Below are 24,670 nucleotides of genomic sequence, written 5' to 3'. Positions count from 1 at the left end.
GGTTCAAGAAGCCCCTGATAGAAGATCAGAGTCAGTTTCACTGACAGCATCACTCTAGCTTGACTCTTGAATTCTGGCCAAACCCATTAGCCAGATTTAAAGAAACTAGCCTTCACTGGTCTCCTGACTTGAACACCTGCTATGAGCCAAGCTTACCTTGGCTAGCTGAAATCCTGGCCCTGGGATTTTCTAGTCAATTCTGCCCAAAGCTGCTAAAATTCTGTACAAAGAACCAAGCTCTAGCATCCATTTAAAAGCAAGTATTGCTGTTCGTTTAATACAAAAATAACTTACCTAAGGTATCTTTTAGGTTTTTTACAATAGATGCTTTCCGGGCACTGTTTTTCCTTTCCACATAGTTAGAAGGCACAAAACCTGTTTTATTCATCGAATTTCGTACTCGCCACCAGGACTTAGAATCATCCAAAAGCCATAGTCTCTCATTCTTCTTGATGTCAAGCTCTTGTTCTTGTTGTGCAACATAATCAAATTTGGCTACTACCACCACTTCTTCTGCCATTTTTCAGCAGCTTCTGCACTGTAACCACATAGAAAATATTTAGATAAAGTTTAACTAGTAGTAGTCTACATGCTTTTCAAAAGAGACATGCCTAAGAACCTAAGAGCACTGAACAACTAAAATATCAAACTAAAAATAAAAGTATGAAAAAATTAAAACACCAGGCATATACTAATCAACACAAAACTGGTATAGAATAACACACAAAAGGACTTTAAGACAAAGCCATTACTAGTGATAAATAAATTCACTACATCATGATAAACAGCCTTATTATATAACAGCTAAACTTATACGTACTATTAATATAGCTCCAAAATAAATGGATAGAAATGCAAGGAAAAAACTGACAAATCTGGTGTCAGTATAATTTTTAACATATTTATCTCAGTAATAAATCAAGGAACCAAAAAATTAGGCTAAAGAAAAACTGACATCATAACCATTAAGTTTGATGTAATAAACATATACAGGAGTTCTTGTTGTGGCTCAGCAGGTAACAAACCTGACTAGTATCCATGAGGATGAGGGTTACATCCCTGGCCTCCCTCAGTGGGTTAAGGATCTGGCAATGAGCTGTGGTATGGGTCACAGACACGACTCAGATCCTGAGTTGCTGTGGCTGTGGCATATGCCAGCAGCTGCAGCTCTGATTCCACCCCTAGCCCAGGAGCTTTCATATGCTGCAGGTGTGGCCATGAAAAGCAAGCAAACAAACAAAAACTTACAGACAGAAGAATACAAAGAGAACATATACAAAAATCGATCAAATGCTAGGCCCTACCTTTTTCATGTACTTGGTATCCTACAAACATACTCTTTGACAATCATAACAAAAAGACACATTTTTAAAAACTCGAGTCAAAGAAGAAGTCATAAGAGAATTCTGAAAATACTTATAAGTAAAATATTAAAAAAATATATATAGCTAACTACGTGGGATACAGTAAAAGAAGTATACAGAAGGAGATTCTCAGTTGTAAATAGTTACATCATAAATAAGAAAAGCTAAATTAACTGATCATCTGTCATCAGAAAAGTGGAATAAAAATAGCTAAAAAGGAAATGTACAAATAAAAGAATTTAATGAAACAGAGACAGAGAAAGCTTAAAGAAACAAAAGGTAGTTCTTCATCATGACTAAAAAATGGACATAGTTCTGGCAAGACTGATCAATGAAAAAAGGGAAAAAGTACACCCAAATACCAAGAATAAAAAAGGAGTTGTGGAGTTCCCGTCATGGCGTAGTAGTTAACAAATTCGACTAGGAACCATGAGGTTGCGGGTTCGATCCCTGGCCTTGCTCAGTGGGTTAAGGATCCAGCATTGCCATGAGCTATGGTATAGGTTGCAGACATGGCTCAGGTCCTGCGTTGTTGTGGCTCTGGTGTAGGCCAGCAGCTACAACTCTGATTAGACCCCTAGCCTGGGAATCTTCATATGCCGTGGGAGCGGCCCTAGAAAAGGTAAAAAGATAAAAAGACAAAAAAAAAAAACAAAAAAAAGAGTCGTAATTATAGATGCTACAGACATTCAAAAGACATGGCAGTATTAAAAACTATCTGTAAATCTGAGAAGAAAAATGTACAAAAGTACATTTTATGAAAAAAAATAACAAAAGTAGTAAAAATTGAATCAGTCACTAAGAAATCTGCTGATAACAAAAACATCAGGACCAGATGGTTTTACAGGCAAGTTTTATGAAAATTCAAGGAACAAATAACTCCAATTTATACAGATTCTTTTAGAACAAAGAAAGGAAATGCTACAAGCCTAACTCACTCCTGAACCAAGATTAGCTCTTGGCTTTCTTCAGAGAGATTATTTTACATAAGTAGCTACCTCTGGTTTTGGATATAGAACAGCATCGTTTTCTCAACAATGAAGCAAATTCTTCAATGTACCCAGGAAAACGCATTTTAATCTAGAATTCAACAAACCCTAGCATTCAAGTGTAGATACTTTTATATCTACAAGGTAGATACTTTGTTAAGGGTATTACAAGGCCTCAAAAACCTACCACCGTCTTCTAAAAGAATGATTCAAGCATGTACAGTAGCAAAATAACTAATGCTTAAAAAATAGGATGATGTGGTATTCAAGAAATGATGAACAGAAGAAAGAAAAATTAATTTGTATTCTTGCAGTTTTTCTGTTTAAAATTATTTCCAAATAAAAAGTTATAACAAAGTCTAAATATTACTAATGCATGATGTAAAAAATTACAAGTGACAGATTTTCTGAGACCCTGAAAAGCAGGGAGATTTTTTTTTTTTTGTCTTTTTGCCGTTTCTTGGGCCGCTCCCGCGGCATATGGAGGTTCCCAGGCTAGGGGTCCAATCGGAGCTGTAGCCACCGGCCTACACCAGAGCCACAGCAACTCGGGATCCGAGCCGTGTCTGCAACCTACACCACAGCTCATGGCAATGCCAAATCCCCAACCCACTGAGCAAGGCCAGGGATCGAACCCACAACCTCATGGTTCCTAGTCGGATTTGTTAGCCACTGAGCCACGATGGGAACTCCAACAGGGAGATATTTTTTAAGGGATACTTGGGAACTGACCGTGAGCCCTTCCATGTGGGAACCTGCTCTTACCCCCCCATAATTTGTCTATACATTTAATAAAATTTAATTCTAGGTCCCAGTGGAATTTATTCTGAAATTTTGACACACTGATTTTTAAATATATCTAGAAAAGTAAACATATAAAACTGGCAAATATTTTTTTGGGGAAAAAAAGAAGGAGTTCCCATCATGGCGCAGCGGAAACAAAGCCAACAAGGAAGCATGAGGTTGGGGGTTCCATCCCTGGCTTCGCTCAGTGGGTTAAGGATCCAGTGTTGCCATGAGCTGCGGTGTAGGTCGCAGACATGGCTTGGATCCTGCGTTGTTGTGGCTCTGGCGTAGGCCAGCAGCTATAGCTCTGATTAGACCTCTTGCCTGGGAACCTCCATATGCTGCAGTGTGGCCCTAAAAAGATGAAAGACCAAAAAAAAAAAAAAAAAAAAAAAGTGTAAGAGTTATAGATGAGAAGCTAGTACAAAAATAAGAGTTGGTGTAATAGTTTATAGACTGTACATCCAGCATTCATTTTCTCTTTTCCTAACAGTATCCCAATTATCCTCCTAGTTGCTACCTCATTATTATTATTTTAGCCACGCAATTTGGGGGAATGACTCTAGCTTCAAAGTTATTCTAATGTAAGACAGGACTGACAGCCCATCTAAGCCAATCATGACAATTTCTCCCCTACCAAGTTTGCCTATGTTAGACCACTTAAAATCAACAGTATGTAAGGAAAACTATGCTAGCAATTTCAGGGAAATGACTGACTCTTGAAAAACACAGTAAAAGACTGTCTCTGTATTTTGTTGTGGACAGATGTGAGAACTGGAACATCTTGTCACCAGCTGAAGAATGAAGCTCACAAACAAGTGTGAAAGGAGAGATGCTGGGAAATAAAGCCAGAGCTGCTGAAACAGATACTAAGAACTGCTCTCTAAACCACCAGTTCCTTGAGCTCATGTATTTCTTTATTATGTTAAGACAGTTTTAGTTGGGGTTTGTTCTTTTCAGTTGAAAGTTCCCCCTACAGGCAAATATACCTTATCAGACATCAAAATGCCCTAAAATATTAAGGCCCTAAAATACTAAGGCAATTTAAAAGAATATGATATTTGTATAGAATCAAATAGACCAGTAGAATATAAATTGAGATCCGCAGACCTACCTTCAGGTGGTTTTAAAAGCCCTTTTCTCTAATGTAATAGCTAATCTGTTCTAGTTTAGGTCTAGAACCTACAAAAAAATCATTTTTTTAAATAAGTACTTACTTCAAAGTACTTAATAAAAAAAAAGAATTTTTGTATGTATTTTCCCACTAAACATTTACAGTAGTTCACCCAGGCCTAATTCAAAAGCAAGGAATTTTTTAAAGTTACTTCCTCTAAATAAAGTCCTTCCAAAGCAGTCTACTTAGTTTTCACAAAAGCAACTTTTTTCCAGCACTATTTTTGTTAAATTATATAATATGTAAGATTATATTGATGCACACCTGAAAGAAACAGTACATCTAACTCTTGGTAAGCTGATTCAACTCAGCTGAAATATGAGAGAGTGGAAATATGTCAAGAATACCAAATTATATATTTCATAACAGAAATAGAGGGGTTTAGTTAATTACGCAAGTCAGCTAACTTCTCCTACATGTCTATAAATATGCAAATATACAAGAATTTCACATACAACCAGGGCATTTCAAATCATTAAAGAATGAATTATTCAATAACTGATACTAAGAATACTATCTACTTGCCCTACCTCACACTAAACACAAAAGTAAATTAGAGGACTACCATTTCCACAAAGACATAGTGGTACTTTTCTTTATTTCTCCAGCTAAGTAGAAGTAAAAACCCTGGACATCTTATATGAAACAAACAATAGAAAACTCTTAAAGGTAAAGAGAAGGCAGCTCAGCTAGGAACCTCAGGACCCAAGTAAACAATGTAGTGGTGAAATTCTTAGGTTTTCTTTTTGCCTGATATATTCTAAAGTTGGACCTAATGACTAATAATAGAAACATACCAACAGGCACAGAAAAAAACAACAGAAACAGTAAAACCCAGTGCTCTTAAGACAGTGGATCAAAAAAGGGACCTCCTAGCAAGACAGAAAACTTAGACAATAAACATTCTCTTCTCCAGTCAGACACTACTGGATAAAAACTGGCTCCACCTGTACCAGTGTAAGGCCAAGGAGAAAAGACTTCCTACTCTTGAGAAGCTATTAAAGGGCACCCCAACATCTCTGTCTGGTGGTATAAGTAAAGATCAGTTGAGGCTTTATTACCCAAAGCCAGACAGACCAGCAAGGATGTAAAAGAAATTATTAACACATTCAACCAACACAATCTAACCAACATTTATATAATATTCCACACGATCTAACAACAGTAAAATATACATGCTTTCCAAGTGCCCATGGAACAAACACCAAGACAGACCATATCCTGAACCATGAAATAAACCTCAACAAATTGAAAATAACTGAAGTCATACAGTGTATTCTCTGACTACAATAGGATCAAACTAGAACTCTATAATACAAAGACATCTAAATATCTAGAACATACTTCTAAATAATCCATGGGTCAAAGAAGTCTCAGAGTTCCCATCATGACCCAGCAGTAACAAACCCAACTAGTATGCACGAGAATGTGGGTTTCATCCCTGGCCTTGCTCAGTGTGTTAACAGTGTTGCTGTGAGCTGTAGTGTAGTTGCAGACGTGGCTTGGATCCCATGTTGCTGTGGCTGTGGCATAGACTGGGAGCCACAGCTCTAATTCAGCTCCTAGCTGGAAACTTCCATATGCCTCAGGTGCGGCCCTAAAAAAGACCAAAAAAAAAAAAAAAAAAAAAAAGAAAGAAGTCTTAAGGAAAATAAATTATTAAACTAAAATGAAAATACAACCTATTAAAATTTTTGTGATATAAGACAAAACTGCAAAAATCAACTGTATTTCTATATACTAGCAATGAATACATGGACACCAAAATTAAAAGCAGTAACATCTATAATAAAGGGAAAAAAATGAAAGAAATGTGAATCTAACAAAAATATGAAGACTTTATGTTAAAAAATATAAATGCAGATGAAAGAAACAAAGAAAATCTAGTTGTTTATGGAATGGAAGATTCAACACAGAAAAGATGTCAATTTTTTCCAAATTGATATATGCGGGTTATTCTTATTAAAATCCCAGCAAAAAAAATTATATATATATAGACATTATCATTCTATGATTTTATGGAAAGACAAAATAACTAAAATAGCTAAAACAACTTCTAAAAGTTAGAATAAAGTGAGCAAAAACTTACTATGTAGCTACAGTAAGTCAAGATTATATGGTGTTTACAAAGGGACAGACACATGTATCAATGGAACAAAACAGAAAATCTGAAAACAGACCCATGCAAATATGCCCTGCTGAGTTTTGACAAAGTAAAAGTAATTCAGTGGAGGAAAAATAAATAGCTTTCTCAACAAATGCTGCAAGAGCTAATGGACACCAAGAGGCAAACAAAAAAAAAATGTACACTGACCTAACCTCACAGCTCATACAAACAATAACTCAAAATGGATGACAACCTTAAATACAAAATGTTTAGAAAAATATATGAAAGAAAATCTTCAGGCTACAGAGCTAGGCAAAGAGTTCTTAGACTTGACACTAAAAAGTAAGATCCACAAAAGGAAAAACTTAACAGTAGAAAAACAGCTCCAACTAGAAAACAAGCAAAAGACATAAGGAGACATTAACTGAAGCTATTATTGATGGCAAACAAGCACATGAAAGGATGCTAATCATCATTAGCTACTAAGAAAATGAAAATTAAAACCACACTGAGACATCACTACATATGTATTAGAATGGCTAAAATAAAAGAGTAACAACACCAAATGCTGACAAGGATATGCTGAAAGTCAATCACTTATACACTGCTGATGAGAATTTTAAATGGTGCAGATACCCTGGAAAATAGTTTCAGTTTCTTATAAAACTAAACATGCAACTACCATACAACTGAACGACTGTATACCCAAGTACTTATTCCAGAGAAATGAAGACTTAAAGTCATGGAAAAACCTTTACATGGATGTTTATAGCAACTTTATTTGTAACAGTCAAAAACTGTCAACTGCCTAGAAGACCTTCAACAGGCAAATAGTTAAACTATGGTACATTCATACCATGGAATACTACTCAGCAATAAAAAGGAAAAAAAAAACTGATATAGCAAAAACCTGGATGTATCTCCAGGGAATTATACTGAATAGGAAAAAAAAAAAGGCACCAATCCCAAAGGTTATCACATATTATATAATTAACATTAATCTGACATTCTTTTTTTTTTTTGTCTTTTGTCTTTTTAGGGCCACACCCACGGCATATGGAGGTTCCCATGCTAGGGGTCTAATCAGAGCTGTTGCTGCCGGCCTACGCCAGAGCCACAGCAACACCAGATCTGAACCGTGTCTGTGACCTACACCGCAGTTCATGGCAACACCGGATCCTTAACCCTCTGAGCGAGGCCAGGATTGAACACACAACCTCATGGTTCCTAGTCAGATTCCTTTCCACTGCGCCACAACGGAACTCTTGACATTCTTGATATAGCAAAATTATAGAAATGGTGAAGAGATTAATGGTTGCTTGGGGTTATGGATGAAGTGGGAGAGGGAAGGAAGTAGGTACGGTTATAAAAGGGCTGCATGAGGGATTCTTGTGATAATGGAAATGTTTGGTATCTTGACTATCAATATTAATATTGTTTGCTATACTGTACTATACTTTTGCCAGATGTTACCATTGGGGGAAACTGAGTAAAGGATAAACTGGATCTCAAAGGTTTAAGATTTCTTAAGAAATCTTAAGATAACTGCACATGGATATATAATTATCTCAAAATTAAAAGTTTAACTGAAATAGAAGACTAATTAAAAACAAAACAGGAGTTCCCGTCATGGCTCAGTGGTTAACGAATCTGACTAGGAACCATGGGGTTGCGGGTTCAAACCCTGGCCTTGCTCAGTGGGTTAAGGATCCGGCCTTGCCGTGAGCTGTGGTGTAGGTCACAGATGTGGCTCGGATCCTGCGTTGCTGTGGCTGTGCGTAGGCTGGCAGTTACAGCTCCGATTCGATGCCTAGCCTGGGAATCTCCATATGCTGTGGGAGCGGCCCAAGAAATGCCAAAAAAAAAAAAAGACAAAGAAAAAACACAAATAAAAACAAAACAAAAAATACAGAAATAACACTTTCATATTCTTGATGCAAGGAAGTCTTTTATTATCATGAATCCAGTATTAAAAACTATAAAATGAAAAAACTTTAACTTTGGTACAGCAAAGGACATTAATATCTATAAATTATCACAAACTTAGTGACTTAGAACAACACAAATTTATCATCTCTGTCCTAGAGGTCAGACGTATGAAATGATTATTATGGGTTAAAATCAAAGTGTTGGCAGAATTATATTACTTCTATAATGAAGAAGTACTGTGCCGTAGTTAGAAGCATCTGTATTAGAAAAGAACTCTCACATACCACTATGAAATGAACTTCAGGATATACTGTTATATTTTGAAAGCAAGGTTAAGCAGTTCTCATTGTGGCACAGTGGAAACGAATCTGACTAGCAACCATGAGGTTGTGGGTTCGATCCCTGGCCTCGCTTAGTGGGTTAAGGATCCTGTGTTGCTGTGGCTGTGGTATAGGCCGGTGGCTACAGCTCCGATTTGACCCCTAGCCTGGGAACCTCCACGTGCCCTGGGTGTGGCCCTAAAAAGCGAAAAATAAGTAAATAAATAAATAAAGCAAGGTTCAGAGAATATATATACATAGTGTGTCTCTTCCTTATGTGTGTGTATATGTTTTGTTATGGGAGGACATGAAAACTGGAATTTCTGATTTCCTACAAACTGTGTGGTTTAAATTAACAGAAAATTTCTTCTATCATAGATCTGAGGTATCAATCAAAGATATAATCAAGAAGTCTGAAGTCAAGGTGTTGACAGGGCTGTACTACCTCTGAAGGCTCTAAGAAACAATCTGTACTTTGCCTCTTATAGCTTTCGGTGGCTGTCAGCATTTGCTGTGGCTGCATCATTCTAACTCTGCCTCTGCGGTCACACTGCCTCCTCCTTCTCTTCTGTCAAACCTCCCTCTGCTTCACTCTTACAAAGATACTTGTCACTGGATTTAGAGTCTACCAGAAAACTCAGGCAATTATCCTCCTCTCAAAATCCTCAAATTAATTAATCACACATTTTTCACATAAATATTTACAAATTCTAGGGATTAGGAAATCTTTTTGTGGACTGCCATTCAGCATACTTCAACAGAGGAAAGACTGTATAAACCTGAAGAAAGATCAATAAAAATTATCCAATCTGAAGAACAGAGGGGAGGGAAATAATTTTGAAAAAGAAAGAAAAGGGCTTCAGGGACTAATGGGACAGTATCGAAAGAGCTAATATTTATGTCTTTATAATCTCTAAAGAAAAGATACTGGTGCAGAAAAAAATATTTGAAGAAGTAATGGTTGAAACTTTCCCCAAAATTGTAAAAGGCATATATTTACAGATTGGAAAAAACTAAGCAAACCCATAGTAGGATAAACTCTAATCATGCCGACCTGTCATAATCTACTAAAAACCATAAATTAAAAAAAATTCTTGAAAGCAACCAGAAAAAAACCCAACATATTGTATGCAGGCCAGTGGACCTCAACTGGGGTTTATTTCACATCCAAGGGATATGTGACAATATGTGGAGTTATTTCTTACTGTCGCAGCTTGGGGGGTGCTAATGGGTGGAAGCCAGGGATAATGCTAAACATCCTATAATGAACAGGATAGGCCTCCAAAAGAAATTACCCAATCCAAAGTGCTAAGGTTGAGAAATCCTTATATAGAGGCAATATAAACAACAGGATTTTTCAGCAGAAACTATGAACCACATCTTTAAAATGCTAAAAGAAAACAACTGACAACCCATATTCTATATTCATTGAAAATAGCCTTCAGGAATGAAATAAGATATTCTCAGATAAAGAAAAACTAAATGACTTCATTGCCAACAGACTGGCTCTAAAAGAAATGTAAAGGAAGTTTATTAAAAGAAAAACGGTATCAGAGGAAAACCTAAAACTTCAGGAATGAAAGAAGAGCAACAAAAATGGGAAATATCTGGGTGGATAAGAATATTTTTCATCTCTTAAATTTTAAAATATACATAGCTCTTAAATTGGAATATTACAATATTTTCATGGGGGAATTTCAACATATATATGTATAATTCATGTGACAACTACAAAAAGTGGGGAAGGCAATAGAAACTATGCAATTGTAAGGCTTTATTTTCTATCTGAAGTGGTAAAATACAAACTCTAGATATACTATGAAAATTAAGTATATGTAATAATCTTAGGGCAATCGGCCAAAAAAAAAAAAAAAAAAAAAAAAAAAGACAAGAGATTAAAGCCAAAAGCCAATAGATACATTAAAATGAATACTAAAATAATACCCAATCCAAAAGAAGGGAAAGGGAAAATCAAAATTAAAAAACACAAGGAACAAACAATAACAAATAATAAAATTCAAACATATCAATAATTAAATAAATGATTTAAACACACTAATTAAAAAACAGACTATCAAATCAAATTAATAAACAAGACCCAACTGTTTACAAAAACCGATTTTAAATATAATGCTATACAGCAGAGTTCTCCTTGTGGTACTCCAGCTTGTCTCTGTGGAGGCTCCAGTTCAATTCCTAGCTTGGTGCAGCAGGTTAAGGATCCTGCACTGCTGCAGCTGTTGGTGTAGGTTGCAGCTCTGGCTCAGATTTGATCCCTGGCCCAGGAACTTCCATATGCTGCAGGTATTGCCAAAAAAGGGAAAATAAATAAATAAATAAAAATGTTATACAGATTAAAAGTAATAGGATCATGCACATACCAATCAAAAGAAAGCTGGAGAAGCTATATTAGTATCTGACAAGGTAAATTTCAAAACAAGAAAAATTATCAGGTGTGAGTTAACGAGAAAAAGGTAAATTCATCAAGACAAAACAACAATCCTAAATGTATATGTACTTAACAAGAGTTCCAAAATACATGAAGCAAAAACTACTATAACAAAGAAATAATAAATCCGCAATTATTCTTAGATAACAAGAACGCTACTATCAGTAATATACAGAACAAGGAGACAGAAAAGCAGCAAAGATATAGAAGATTTAAACATCATCTTCAACCAAATGAGTCTAATCGACTTACACTATACTCAACAGGAACATACGTACATATCTTTTCAAGTATATATAGAATATTCATCAAGACATACCATATTCTGGACCATAAAACAAACCTTAATAAACGTAAAAGAATTCATATCATACAACTTATGTTCTCTGACCATGATGGAATTAAACTAGAAGTTAGTAACAGAAAGATAACTGGAAAATCTCTAAATATTTTGAAATTAAACAATACGCTTCTAAACAATTCATATATCAAAGTGTCTTCTCAAGAGAAATTAGAAAAAAAAAATTTTTTCCTTTCACAGCCACACCTGCAGCATATGGACATTACTGGACTAGGGGTCAAATCAGAGCTGCAGCTGCCTACCTATGGCACTGCCACACAACACGGGATCCAAGCCGCATCTACTATACCACAGCCTGCAACAATGCCGAATCCTTAACCCACTGAGCAAAGCCAGGGATCAAACCTGCACCTTTACAGACACTATATGACTCACTGAGCCGTAAGAACTCCTAGAAAATATTTTGAATTGAAAGAAAATGAAAACACAACGTATGATAAAATTTGTTGGATGAAGCTAAAACACTGCTTAGAAAGAAATTAACGCTGTTAATGAAGTATTAGAAAAGAAGAAAGGTCTCAAATCAATAATTTAAGCTTCCACCTTAAGGAACCACAAAGAAGAGCACATTAATCCCAAAAGAAACAGAAGGACTTAATAAAGACCAGAAACAGTGAGACTGAAACATGAAAATGACTGAAACCAAAAAGATGTTTTGAGAAAGATAAGAAAACTGACAACCCTCTAGCAAGAATGACCAAAAATACAAATTAATGTCAGAAATGAGAGAATACCATTATAGACCTAAAGACATTAAAAATATAATAAAAGAATACCACTGTTTTGGTCTAAGTGTTTCTGTCTCCCCAAAATTCATGGTGAAATCCTAAGCCCCATAAAGTGATGGTATTAGAAGGCAGGGCCTCTGGGAGATAAATAGGTCATAAGCGTGGAGCTCTCAGGAATGGAATTAAGTACTCTTCCCACCCAGGCTGTGGTGTTTTGTACTAGTAGTCAAAATATTCTAAGACAAAACACTGGTACCAAGAAGTGGGAGTGCTACTGTAACAAATACCTGAAGCAGATTTGGAACAAGATAATGGGCAGAGGCTGGTAGAGTCTAGATGAGCATGGGACAGAAATATACAAATATTTGACATTTAACATATTAACATATTTGACATTTGACATATTAAGATATCTAATATTTTAAGCAGACAAAATATTTGAACAGACACTTCACCAAAGAAGATATATGGATGGCATATAAGCATATGAAAAGCATACTGGAAAAAGTCAATATAGCTGCGAGTGGACTATTAAGGGCAGTTTCTCCCCAAGGCTTAGAAAAGGAGAGCAGCAGTAAAGCCTCAATCTTCTTAGAGAATATCTAAGTGGTCACAGAGTGTTGTTTGAAATATTCATGGCACAGTAAAGGTCAATGATGAAGTCTCAGACAAAAATGAGGAACACAATATTAGAAACTGGAGGACAGAGCTCCCATTATGGCACAGTGGGTTAAAAATCTGATTTCAGGGAGTTCCCGTCATGGCTCAGTGGTAACGAATATGACTAGTATCCATGAGTATGCAGGTTCAATCCCTGCCTCTGCTCAGTGAGTTAAGGATCCAGCGTTGCTGTGAGCTGTGGTGTAGGTCACAGATGCGGCCTGGATCCGCGTTGTTATGGCTGTGGTGTAGTCTGGCAGCTCTGATTCAACCCCTAGCCTGGGAATTTCCATATGCTGCAGGTGCAGCTCTAAAAAAATTCAAAAAAAAAAATATTTTTTTTAATAAAAATGTAATTTCAGCAACTCAGGAGGCTAAGGTTCAATCTTCAGGCCAGCACACTGGATTTAAGGATCTGGCATTGCTGCAGCTATGGCATAGGTAGCAGCTGCAGCTCAGATTCAATCCCTGGCTCCAGAACTTCCACATGCTGCAGCTGCAGCCATTAAAAAAAAAGAAAAAGAAAAAAAAGGAAAAAGAAAACAGAAGAAAGACAACTTTTGTTATAAAATGACAAAGAGCTTGGCTGAACTGTTCATGTCTCAGTGTTGAGTGGAAGGCAGAATTTTTCAGGATTAAGTTGGACTATTTGGCTGAATATATTTCTAAACAAAGTGCAGAAGGTGCAGTCTGCCTTCTCTGGACTGCTCATTGTACAATGCAAGAAGAGAAATAAAGCTGGAATTGTTAATCAAAAAGGAAACAGAAATTTAAAGTTGGGAAATTCTCATACATATTATAAAAAATAACAAAGCACTATATTCAGAAAAGAACTCTAAGGCTGTGGCCAAGGGACACTTTGGTCAAGAGGTTAGCATGGGTATGAACATCAGACTTAGCCACCCCAGCAGAAAATAGCCAATCTGAACTGGAAGGAATGAAGGAAGACTGTCAGCTGTATTAGACTTTACAGGATGGGACCATAGAGCTATACAGTTGGGAACTCGAGATATTCTTTAGGACAAGAGAAGAAGAACCCCAAAGGTAATTCCAAAGTCATGAAGGCTGACTCTCCTGTTTCCAAAGAGGAGGCTATCACGGGCTTTAGACAGGCCAAAGACTATGAGCCCAAAGCAATGAGGACCGGGTGAGTAGAGCCACTAGTACAGATTCCAGCCCCAAGGGAGCTGCCTCAGGCTGTGCCTGGCAAAGCCATGGGGCAGAAACATAAATATTTAACATTTAATATTAAAATATCTAATATTTTAGACAGACAAAATATTTGAACAGATACTTCACCAAAGAAGACATATAGATGGCATATAAGCATATGAAAAGATCTTCAATATCATTGGTCATTACAGAAATGCAAATTAAAAACCACTACACAACTATTAAACAGCTTAAAAAGAGAAGGGAGGTGAAGAAAGGAGGAGGGAGTGAAGAAAGCAGACAATTTAATGGGCAAAATAAAGAGAGGAAGAGAGAAGGAAGGAAACACATAAACTGACAGAACTAGTTGTGAAGGAGGCTGCAGAGCAGCTTGAATACAAACACTGCTTGTGGGAATGCAAAATAGTAAAGGTGCTATTGTAAAACAGTGTCACAGCTTCTTATAAAGTTAGGTAGAACCTACCAAAGGACCCAGCAATCTCACTGAGCCAGACTCAAAAAGGCTATATAGGACATTTTGCAAAAGGTGAAACTACAGGGAAAGAGAACAGATCAGTGGTTTTCACATGAGGGAGGAAGTCTGATTACAAAGCAAGAAGTTTTTTTTTCTTGAGAATAAAGAAACTATTCTGTACTTAAGGTGTGACAGTGATTACATAACTCTTAAGTATGTGCCAAAGCTCATTCACACTTCAAAAAGTGTGGATCTTACTGTATGTAAATGAAAATAAATATACAGCAGAAAATATCCACTGGTCTGCTTTATACTTTAATTGGAATTATTTGTACTCATATGTGGTTTTGTATCATTATAAAATATGCACTGAGTTTTGCAGATCTTCCAAATATTAAGATCCTTATATCACTACATTTCATGCAGTCTTTGGAAATTCCAGAGTGGAAAAAGAAACTGAACATCCCAGTGTAATGAAAATAGTTTTGGCCTTATAAACTCCCTAAAATGTCGACTTTAGGAACCTTTAAAGAATTGCTAATCTAAATATGGGAATAATATCAGGCCAAACACCTAAAGTCATGTTCCTCCAAATCTACTCTTACAAACTCATTAGGTGTATCTAAGTCACTAAGTCATTTTAACAATCATCATTTTATCATATTGTGTATGATATGTAAACTATGACGAAACGCACTGTTTACTATGTATGTAGATCATGATAAATATGACCATTTGGGGTAAGGCAGCTATTATATTCTGAAGAAAAAGTAAAGAACCAGCTAGTAACAGAAAAAAATTCTAAAGGGAAATCTCTCATGCTAATACAAATCTGCTATACTTTAACACATATCTTGACAATTTCCTGTTTCTGATAAAAATCAGTAGAGTGACAATACCCAAGTGACTAGCGCAGGAAGTGTGGTTGAGCTGCAGATCTCTCAGTAAACAATGAAGGAGGGAAAATCCCCAAATTACAAACTTCAATATGCTATAAGTAATGCAAAAAGACAGGCAATTCATGAGATTATTTTGTTCTATTCAATGTTTTAAAACCTACTATCTTATCAAGTAATTTTAATTGGTAGACATTCTTACTACTAAGACAACATAGATAAGAATCCACCATGGGGAAAACAAAAACTTAAAGGCTAGTCTGAAATAAAGACTACTTAATATCAACGCTTTTCTTTCAAAGAATAGGTCAAATAAAATGCCACCTTATTCTATTCACTTTTGAAAATATTACTTGAAAACATTCCCAGTATGAGCAAGCACAAAATAATGACAAGGTCTAAAGTCCTGTGCACATCAAAATTCATTCACTGATTCATTCAACAAATGTATAGAGTAGTTATTACAGGTAGAAGGACACTGAGCTAAGCCTAAGAATAACAACAGGCATATCAAGAAAAATCCTGCTCTCAAAAAAGACTATAACTCTATTTCTTAAACAATTTATTTAGTTAATGCCTTTTATATACAAGGCATTGTTCCCATATGATTTTGTCAAGTATCAAAAATTTTACTTATTAACTCTCTCTGAACTACAATAAGCTATACCAAGATTCACGATTAGACTTTTATAATCTGAATATTACATTTTGTATAAAGAAGCCATTATACGCTACTGCTAAAGTAAAAGCAATATAATAATCTTGCTAACACTGCCACCTTTTTTTTTTGTATTTTTAGGGCCACACTCTCGGCATATGGAGGTTCCCAGGCTAGGAGTCGAATCAGAGTTACAGCTGCCGGCCTACGCCACTGCCACAGCCACAGTAATGCAGGATCCAAGCCACATCTGTGGCCTACACCACAGCTCACGGCAATGTCAGATCCTTAACTCACTGAGCACAGTCAGGGATCGACCCTGCATTCTCATGGATGCTAGTGAGATTCACTTCTGCTGAGCCAAGACAGGAACTCCTAATACTGCCAAATTATAAGCAGACAATTATGGTATAAATCACCATCTATGACAAAAGCATAATATAATGAATTTAATGTCATAATAAATACAAGTGTAAACACATTAACTGGTCTAATCCTTATTGTTCTTCACGACAACAAAACAAATGGGTTAATAATTAACTGTAATCATATATGTATATATATATTTTTTGTCTTTTTGCCTTTTTGTCTTTTTCTAGGGCCGCATCTGAGGCATGTAGAGGTTGTTCCCATGCTAGGGGTCGAATCGGAGCTACAGCTGCCGGCCTACACCACAGCCACAGCAAAGTGGGCTCTGAGCATGTGTGTGACCTACACCACAGCTCATGGCAACACCAGATCCTTAACCCACTGAGCAAGGCCAGGGAGTGAACCCACAACCTCATGGTTCCTAGTCGGATTTGTTTCTGCTGTGCCATGATGGGAACTCCGACTGTAATCATATTTTTATATGTATTTTTTAAACTGTAGTAAAATCCTTTTTATGGGTCAAACCCCCACCCCACCCCTCAAATTCAGATGCTGAAGTCCTAACCTCTAGACCCTTGGGATGGAACTAAATTTGGAGATGGGGTCTTTAACAAGATAAGTGAGGTAAATGAGGTCATCAGAGTAGGTTCTAATCCAGTAATGACTAAGGTTATCTTAGGCACTGGTTAGTACAAAGTCACACTCAGTGGGAAGAATATTACGAAGACAGTGGAAAAAGACAATAAATTTCTGTTGTTTAAGCCACCCAGTTTGTGATACTTCATCATGGCAGCCCTAGCAAACCAATACAATAAACATAAAATTTATCATCTGAAACATTTTTCAGTATACAGTTCCAAGCCATTAAGTACTTTCACAGTGTTATGCAATCATTACCACCATTCATCTCCAGAACAACTTTCATTTTGCAAAAGTTAAATTCTATACCCATTAAGTGATAAGTCTGGCTATACATAGCCAAGTATGACAGAAGAATAAAATAATTTTCAGACACACATTCTCAAATTATTTAATTCCAATGTACCCTTACTTAGGAAACAAATGGAAAACATGTTACAGCTAAAGAAAGGAGAAAAGTAAGAAAAAAGAAGGCAATGGATCTAGGAAGCAGGGGAACCAATGAAGAATGGCAAAAAAGATTTCCGGGATGCCAAAGAAAGCAAATCAAGCTCTGAAGCAGGTCTAGAATAAATAGTCCAAATTGGAGCAGGATTATAGGAAAAAGAGAAACTGATAGATTATCTGACAGCTATGACTAAAAATTACACAAATACAAGTTTTATAGAACTGTTAGAGGGTATAGGAAGGTCTACTTATAAATTTGAACAAAGAAAATTTTAAATGAAAATCTTAAAAATTCCTTAGAATTTCAAGAAATTGCAGTCCTTTGTTCTCCTTCCACTTTTCCCACCCCTTTGACTCAAGAAGTAATCACTTTCAGCTTTTCTAACTGTTTCTAATGGTACAGGGTGAAACAAGAAAAAATAGCTAAAAACGGATTACTTTTTGAGGCAAGGCGGAGGAAAGAGGAGCAAAACAATGTTACTTTTGTTGTAGGCCTCAGCACTACGAACCTAATCATTTCTCAATCTAGAATGTCCCTGAATTTTTCATTTCATAAGCAAAAAATTACCTTTCTGCTAAAACAAAAACAAACTAATAGGGCCAATATATAAGATACAATATGTAAAATAATAGGCACCAGAATTGACTGGGAAAAAAAAAAAACAAAACAGAGTATCAAATTTAAAGGAGAAAAGACCACCATAAGAAAGAAGACTTTGGATGGAAGAAAAATGAACAAAAATGAAGAATATAAAAAGCTAGATTAGGGATTAAAGAAATACTAATTCTAGCAAGTACAGATACTTCCAAATTTAACAACCCTGCTTGTGTGTATGTTTATATATGTATAAACACTTCGGAATGGGGTTTAATAAAACCTAACACTGAAAACTACGTAGAGCTTATAAACAACCAAATCACTGATTTTATCAAGCTTTTGCTTGTAAACATGTTTACTAGTTTTTTTTTTCAAGGTCCTACTAACTTGCCAGGCACAGTATAAGCAAACCAGCTTACAAAGCTAAAGCCATCCTGGAAGAGCTTACCGGCTAGTGGGAGAAGTTCTATTTCTTGTTAATACCGTTTTGCCTGTGATGCTGACATATTCTGCTCCTAATTAGCATCAAACTATGCCAACTGCATCTGTATACTAGGTCCAATGTGTTCCTACTGTTTACATATTTAGCTACCTCTGACTGGACTAGTACAACTACCATCTTTTCATTTTATAAACTCTTAGTTACCAGACTACACCTATTTTAAAATGTAACATAAAAACATACAGCCTGCTTTGAATTCCAAAAACCTAAAGAACACAAGATATAACAGTCGTTAAGAAGGCTATCTCAGTATCGGGTATACAACAGAATGGGATTTCCCTGGTGGCCTTGGGGTTAAGGATTTGGTGTTACCACTGCTGTGGCTTGGGAACTTTTGCACACTGCAGTTGTAACAAAACAAACAAACAAACAAAACAGAAGAGGTCCAGAGAAGCAATATCATACCTACCAGTTCTAAGACAGAGGCTATATATACATTCTGGTTTTATTCTCCTCACACAGGATAACCCCAAAATGGGAACTACTAATATTTGGAGGAGAGCTTTTCTACTCCACATGTGATCCTGGAGGTTCTGGGATATATAAATTGTCTTGCTAAGACACAGAAGTAGGGGTTTTAGTCAGCCTGATTACCTCTAACCACTATGTGCTGGGGAAAAGGACTTTCATAAAGAAACATGTCCTTTTCCTAAGGAGAACAGAGTTAGGTAACTATGCTCAAAAACAAAATGGGAATCAGAAACTAGAGACCAGAGGCGATGACAGTAAAACAGTTGGATTATCTATTTCTTTATTACTATTATTTTTAAATTGTCTCCATATTTGCATATGTGGGCCATATGGCAGAGGAAATTATAGATAGGGTCATCTAGATTCTCTAACCCTGCAGCCAAGCTTGAGAGAACCCCCAAATCATTGTATAGATAAACAAAATCTTAAAAGCACAAAGGAAAATCTACACTCTCTGAGAAATAATTCAAGGGAAAAAGGAGAAGAGGAAACAGTCTAGGCCTAAAGACAGAATACCCCACATTTGTTCCCACGTAAAGTGAAGCAATGCTCTACTGATGCTTGCAAACTGTTAGATTACTGCACACAGAGGGCTAGGTCTTATGGGATAATTCTCTTCTACCATCACCCCATCTAGGTTCCTCAGGCTATCCCTAATCTGTAGGACTAAAGGTATCTCTTAGCCCTATTTGACATTTTTAGGGCTCATATATTATGTTAATAATGTTATGCACCTAAAGGTCTGCACCTAAGAATGAGTTATCTCCTTCAATTCTGTAACCTAGGCACCTTGATTGCTTGCTTCACCCTAGTCCTAGTCCTGCTTCACTGCCCCATGAATAAAAACATGCTTATGTTACATTCAATTTCCTTTCTAACCACATATCTGGGTTCTAGACACAGTTCTGTCATTAGCTATGACTCAGGGAATGTCCTATCAACCTCCACTTCATTTTCTTATCTGTAAAATAAGAGAACTGAATCAGATAATATCAAAAAGTCTTTTCTGAGCACCAAAACTATGGTCAAAGTTTGTAATTTAAATATTTTTGACTAAAGAAAACCAGATTTGTATGTTTTGTATTTTTTTCATTGTATTAACCCCTCACTATTCCACTGCTTACCCATTAGTATACTCTAATTACCTTAAAAATGTCGCTCCAAGTTGTACATATTTCCAAAAGAAAATGGACATCAGAGGGGACAGAGTGGAACTATCATTTTCCCATGATGTACAGTATAAATAAGGTTTAGACTGCATCATTACTTTTCACAACCATATTCTCCTGACATATACCAAACCTGTGGGCACCTCAAATGCCAAACATATTTAACATGCAATTAATCGTAATATTTGAGCATCTTTCACATAATTGCTTCCACTTAATTCTACTTCTCCATCATGCCCTCCATATGTAATTTTTATTCAAAAAATAGATGCAGGACATTATTCAGAGGTCACCTCACATCTATTACCAAAAAGACAACAATAAATACTGGTGAGGATGTGGAGAAAAGGAAACCCTCACGCACCATTGGTAGGAATGTAAATTGATATAGCCAGTATGGCAATTCCTCAAAAACTTACAAATAGAACTACCATATGATCCAGCATTTCCACGCCTGAGCATTTACCCAAAGAAAACCAAAATACTAATTCAAAAAGATATAAGCATCTCTATGTTAATTGCAGCATTATTTATAGTAGCTAAGATATAGAAGCAAACTAAGGGCCCATCAATAGATAAACAGATAAAGAAGATGTGGTATATACGTATGTGTACACACACATGCGTGCACACACACATACATGCACACACACAAAATGGAGTATTACTTAGCCATACAGAAGAACAAAATCCTGCCATTTGCAATAATGTAGATGGACCGAGAGGGTACTATACTAAGTGAAGTAAGTCAGAGAGAGAAAGAAATACTGTATGATTTCACTTATATGCGGACTCTGAAAAAAAAATGAATAAACATAACCAACCAGAAACAGTCACGGACACAGAAAGTAAACAGGTGGTTATCAGATGGGAGGGGATTGGGGGAGAAAAGAATTAGGTAAGGGAAATTAAGAGGAACAAACTCAGCTACAAAGCAAAATGAGTCAGAGGTATGAAATATACAGTGTGGGGAATATAGTCAATAATTATGTAATATCTTTATATAGTGACAGATGACAATTAGATTTATCATGATCATTTTGAAATGTATAGAAATATGAAATTACTATGTTGAATAACAGGAACATAGGGTTGTTGTAGGTCAATTATACTTCAAAAACAAATAACAAATTCATAGAAAAAGAGATCAAATTTGTGGCTGCCAGAGGGGTTGGGGAGGTGGAATTGGATGAAGACAGTCAAAAGGTACATACTTCCAGTTATAATTATTTCATCTTTATTACTAGGGAGGTAATGGACAGCATGATAAAGATAATTAACACAACTCTATGTGATATATAAAATTAAGAGAGTAAATCTTAAGTTCTCATCACAAGGAAAAAACTCTTTTAAAGTTATATCTATATGAGATAATGGCTGTTCACTAAGCCTACTGTGGTAATCATTTCGTGATGCATGTAAGTCAAATCTTTATGTTGTACACCTTAAACTTATACAGTGCTAGATGTCAATTATATCTCAATAAAACTGGGGGAGGGGAGTTTAGGATGGTAAATGTTATATGTATTTTGCCACAATAAAAAGATTAGAAAAGTTATATACATTTAAAACTTCCTGGGTGTCATGTTTCCCTTTTTGTTTTTTGTTAGATACTTTAATTCTTTACACTTAAATCCACTTCAAGTGTCAAAACCCTGTTTAAATTTGCGCAAAAATAAAACAATGGTTACTATGTGAATTACATAACTTTTAAAATAAACCAACTGATGATATGATATACAGGGGAACATGTTACAATAAGGTTAAAAATACATATATCACTGTTCTTATCTCACGGCAATACAAATAAAATTCAGTAAAGTGTTTTAAGAGTTTTTCCTTTGGGAGTTCCCTTCGTGGCGCAGTGGTTAATGAATCCGACTAGGAACCATGAGGTTGCGGGTTCGGTCCCTGCCCTTGCTCAGTGGGTTGACGATCCGGCGTTGCCGTGAGCTGTGGTGTAGGTCGCAGACACGGCTCGGATCCCATGTTGCTGTGGCTCTGGCATAGGCTGGTGGGTACAGCTCCGATTGGACCCCTAGCCTGGGAACCTCCATATGCCGCGGGAGCGGACCAAGAAATAGCAAAAAAAAAAAAAAAAAAAAAAAAAAAGAGTTTTTCCTTTAACAAAAAGTCTTTCCTAAATAATATCATGTTTTCTGTTTAATTACTAAATTCTAAACAACCTAGTTCCCAAACTACAGCCAGAGTAATCTGAGATTTTTAATTCCCCTACTCAAAACCTTTCAATGGTTCCTCCTAGCCCATACCTTCACACAGTCGTATCTTTCTGTATACTCCACCTGGGCTCTACCCATACATAAAGATCTATGTTCTGGAATTTGCCTGGAAGCCTAGTAGTTCCTTAACTCCATTGTCACTGCTGTGGCTTAGGTTCGATTCAGGCTCGGGAACTTTCTCATGCTGCAGGCACAGTCAAAAGAAAGAAAAAGATCCATCTTCTGCTCCCTAAATTTGAGATCCTTTAAGGATGTTTATCTCTGTGTTTCTTCTTTGGAACCTAACTCTGAGTCACTTCTCTAGGAAGCCCATAAGAAAAGGCAAATTTAGGTGCCTCTCCACTGTGCTCTTACATCACCTTTTATTTATTTTATTAAGACACTCAACATCCTGTCATTGAAACAGGCTGCTTAAATAATGTTTCCCTAAACATCAAGTTCTTAGACAGAGTCTCATTACATCTTGTAACCATGACGCCTTAAGAGAATAGCATGTGTGTGATAATTAAATTTACAGAATCAACATCATAATCTAAGCTACCTTGACACCATGTTTCAGTCCTAAATATCCTTTATGATCTCATTCATGTTGTTTCTTTGCACCATTTCCCCAGACATCTGAGTTATTAGTCAACCCCTTCACTATGCATCTACCTAACTTCTCTTCTCTAAATACATATCCCACTGAATCTGAAATTCTCTTGTACAGTTTGTATAATTTTCATACCTCCATATGGCAGAAACCATTAGTTGTCTACCTGTTTATTTGTTGTCTTCTTCCTAAGTAACAGAACTCCCCAATTTAGCTCAGCACATGGGAACCACAATAAAAACTACATTTCAAGCCTCCTTTGGAGTTAGATGTGACCATATAAGTCTTAATCTCAAGCAGTAGTCAGTTGCAGCTTATCTCCTATAACAAGTAGAGCAACCTACCCCTATCTCTGGTCTTATGCAGTGTCCTTAACTCTGGTCTCCAGTATCATGTGTGATTCCTTCAGCCTCTATGATCTTACAGGGATATGAATTCAGGATCACCTCAACTATTTTCATACTGTGGCATAGCTAAGGCTTCAATCCCACTTTACAAGCTGTACTTCTAGTTCACTACTTCCACAGATAAACTTATTTAATAACAATGCTTTTATCTGGAGTTCCCTGGTGGCCTAGCAACTTAAGGATGTGGCATCACTGCTGTGGTGAGGGTTATTTCTGTGGCAAGGGTTCAATATCTGGCCCAGGAATTTCCTCATGGCCAAAGTTGGAAGAAAAGGCTTTAACTTTTAAAATTCTTTCTATTTTTGTCTGTCATTGCTTCTTTTTTTTTTCTTTCTTTTTTTTTTTTTTTGTCATTGCTTCTATAGAGCAGGCATGTATTAACCACTCTAATATTTGTTTAAAATTAGTTTAAAAATTTGTTAGTTCAAACAATTAAAACTACATGGGTTCTAACAGATATTGTAAAGAAATGTTAATATGACAAAACCAAAAGGTTGTAGAGGATATATATTATACCTTTTAATAAAAAGACGACCATAAAGAAACACATGCAGGAGTTCCCACTGAGGAAGTGTGGGTTAAGAATCTGCTTGTAGGGGAGATGCAGGTTCAATCCCCAGCCTGGCATAGTGGGTTAAAGAATCTGGCATTGCCACAGCTGCAGCTCAAATTCAATCCCTGGCCTGGGATCATCCATGTGCCTCAGGTGCAGCCATTAAAATAAGGGAGGAATAAAGGGAGGAGGGAGAGAGGGAGGAAGGAAGGAAAAAAGACATGCTTTTTCTCCCTGAAAATGCTATTTTTTTTTTTTTAAGGAATCTTTTTTTTTTTTTTTTTTTGGTCTTTTTAGGGCCATACCCACAGCATATGGAAGTTCCCAGGCTAGGGGTTGAATCGGAGCTGTAGCAGCCAGCCTATACCACAGGCACAGCAACGTGGAATCCAAGCAACATCTGCAACCTATACCACAGCTCACGGCAGAGCCCGATCCTGAACCCACTGAGCAAAGCCAGGGATCGAACCTGCATCCTCATTGATACTAGTTAGGTTCATTAACCGCTGAGCCAGGATGGGAACTCCCTGAAAATCATATTTATCATCAACTATTTCTTTCTTTTTCTTCTTCTTTTTTTTTTTTTTTTTGTTGTTGTTGTTTCAGTGTTTTTGAAAAGTAAAAGCTTCCGACTC

The 24,670-nt window shown here is 36.4% G+C and overlaps 1 protein-coding gene across 4 annotated transcripts in view; it reads right to left on the bottom strand.

Moving 5' to 3' along the window:
• The window catches only part of NCK1 (NCK adaptor protein 1), a 77,290-nt gene that overhangs the window by 20,078 nt on the left and 32,542 nt on the right, over nucleotides 1-24,670 (bottom strand). For 3 of the 4 annotated variants that reach the window (XM_021068315.1, XM_005669868.2, XM_021068316.1), the window contains exon 2: nucleotides 295-538. In XM_021068315.1, the coding sequence (XP_020923974.1) occupies nucleotides 295-520 (226 nt within the window). In that variant the 5' untranslated portion in view covers nucleotides 521-538. 4 annotated transcript variants of the gene reach the window in all.

Source organism: Sus scrofa, chromosome 13 (genome assembly GCF_000003025.6).
Source record: "Sus scrofa isolate TJ Tabasco breed Duroc chromosome 13, Sscrofa11.1, whole genome shotgun sequence".
Lineage (NCBI taxonomy): Eukaryota > Metazoa > Chordata > Mammalia > Artiodactyla > Suidae > Sus > Sus scrofa.
This window is presented reverse-complemented; position numbering and strand designations above follow the sequence as displayed.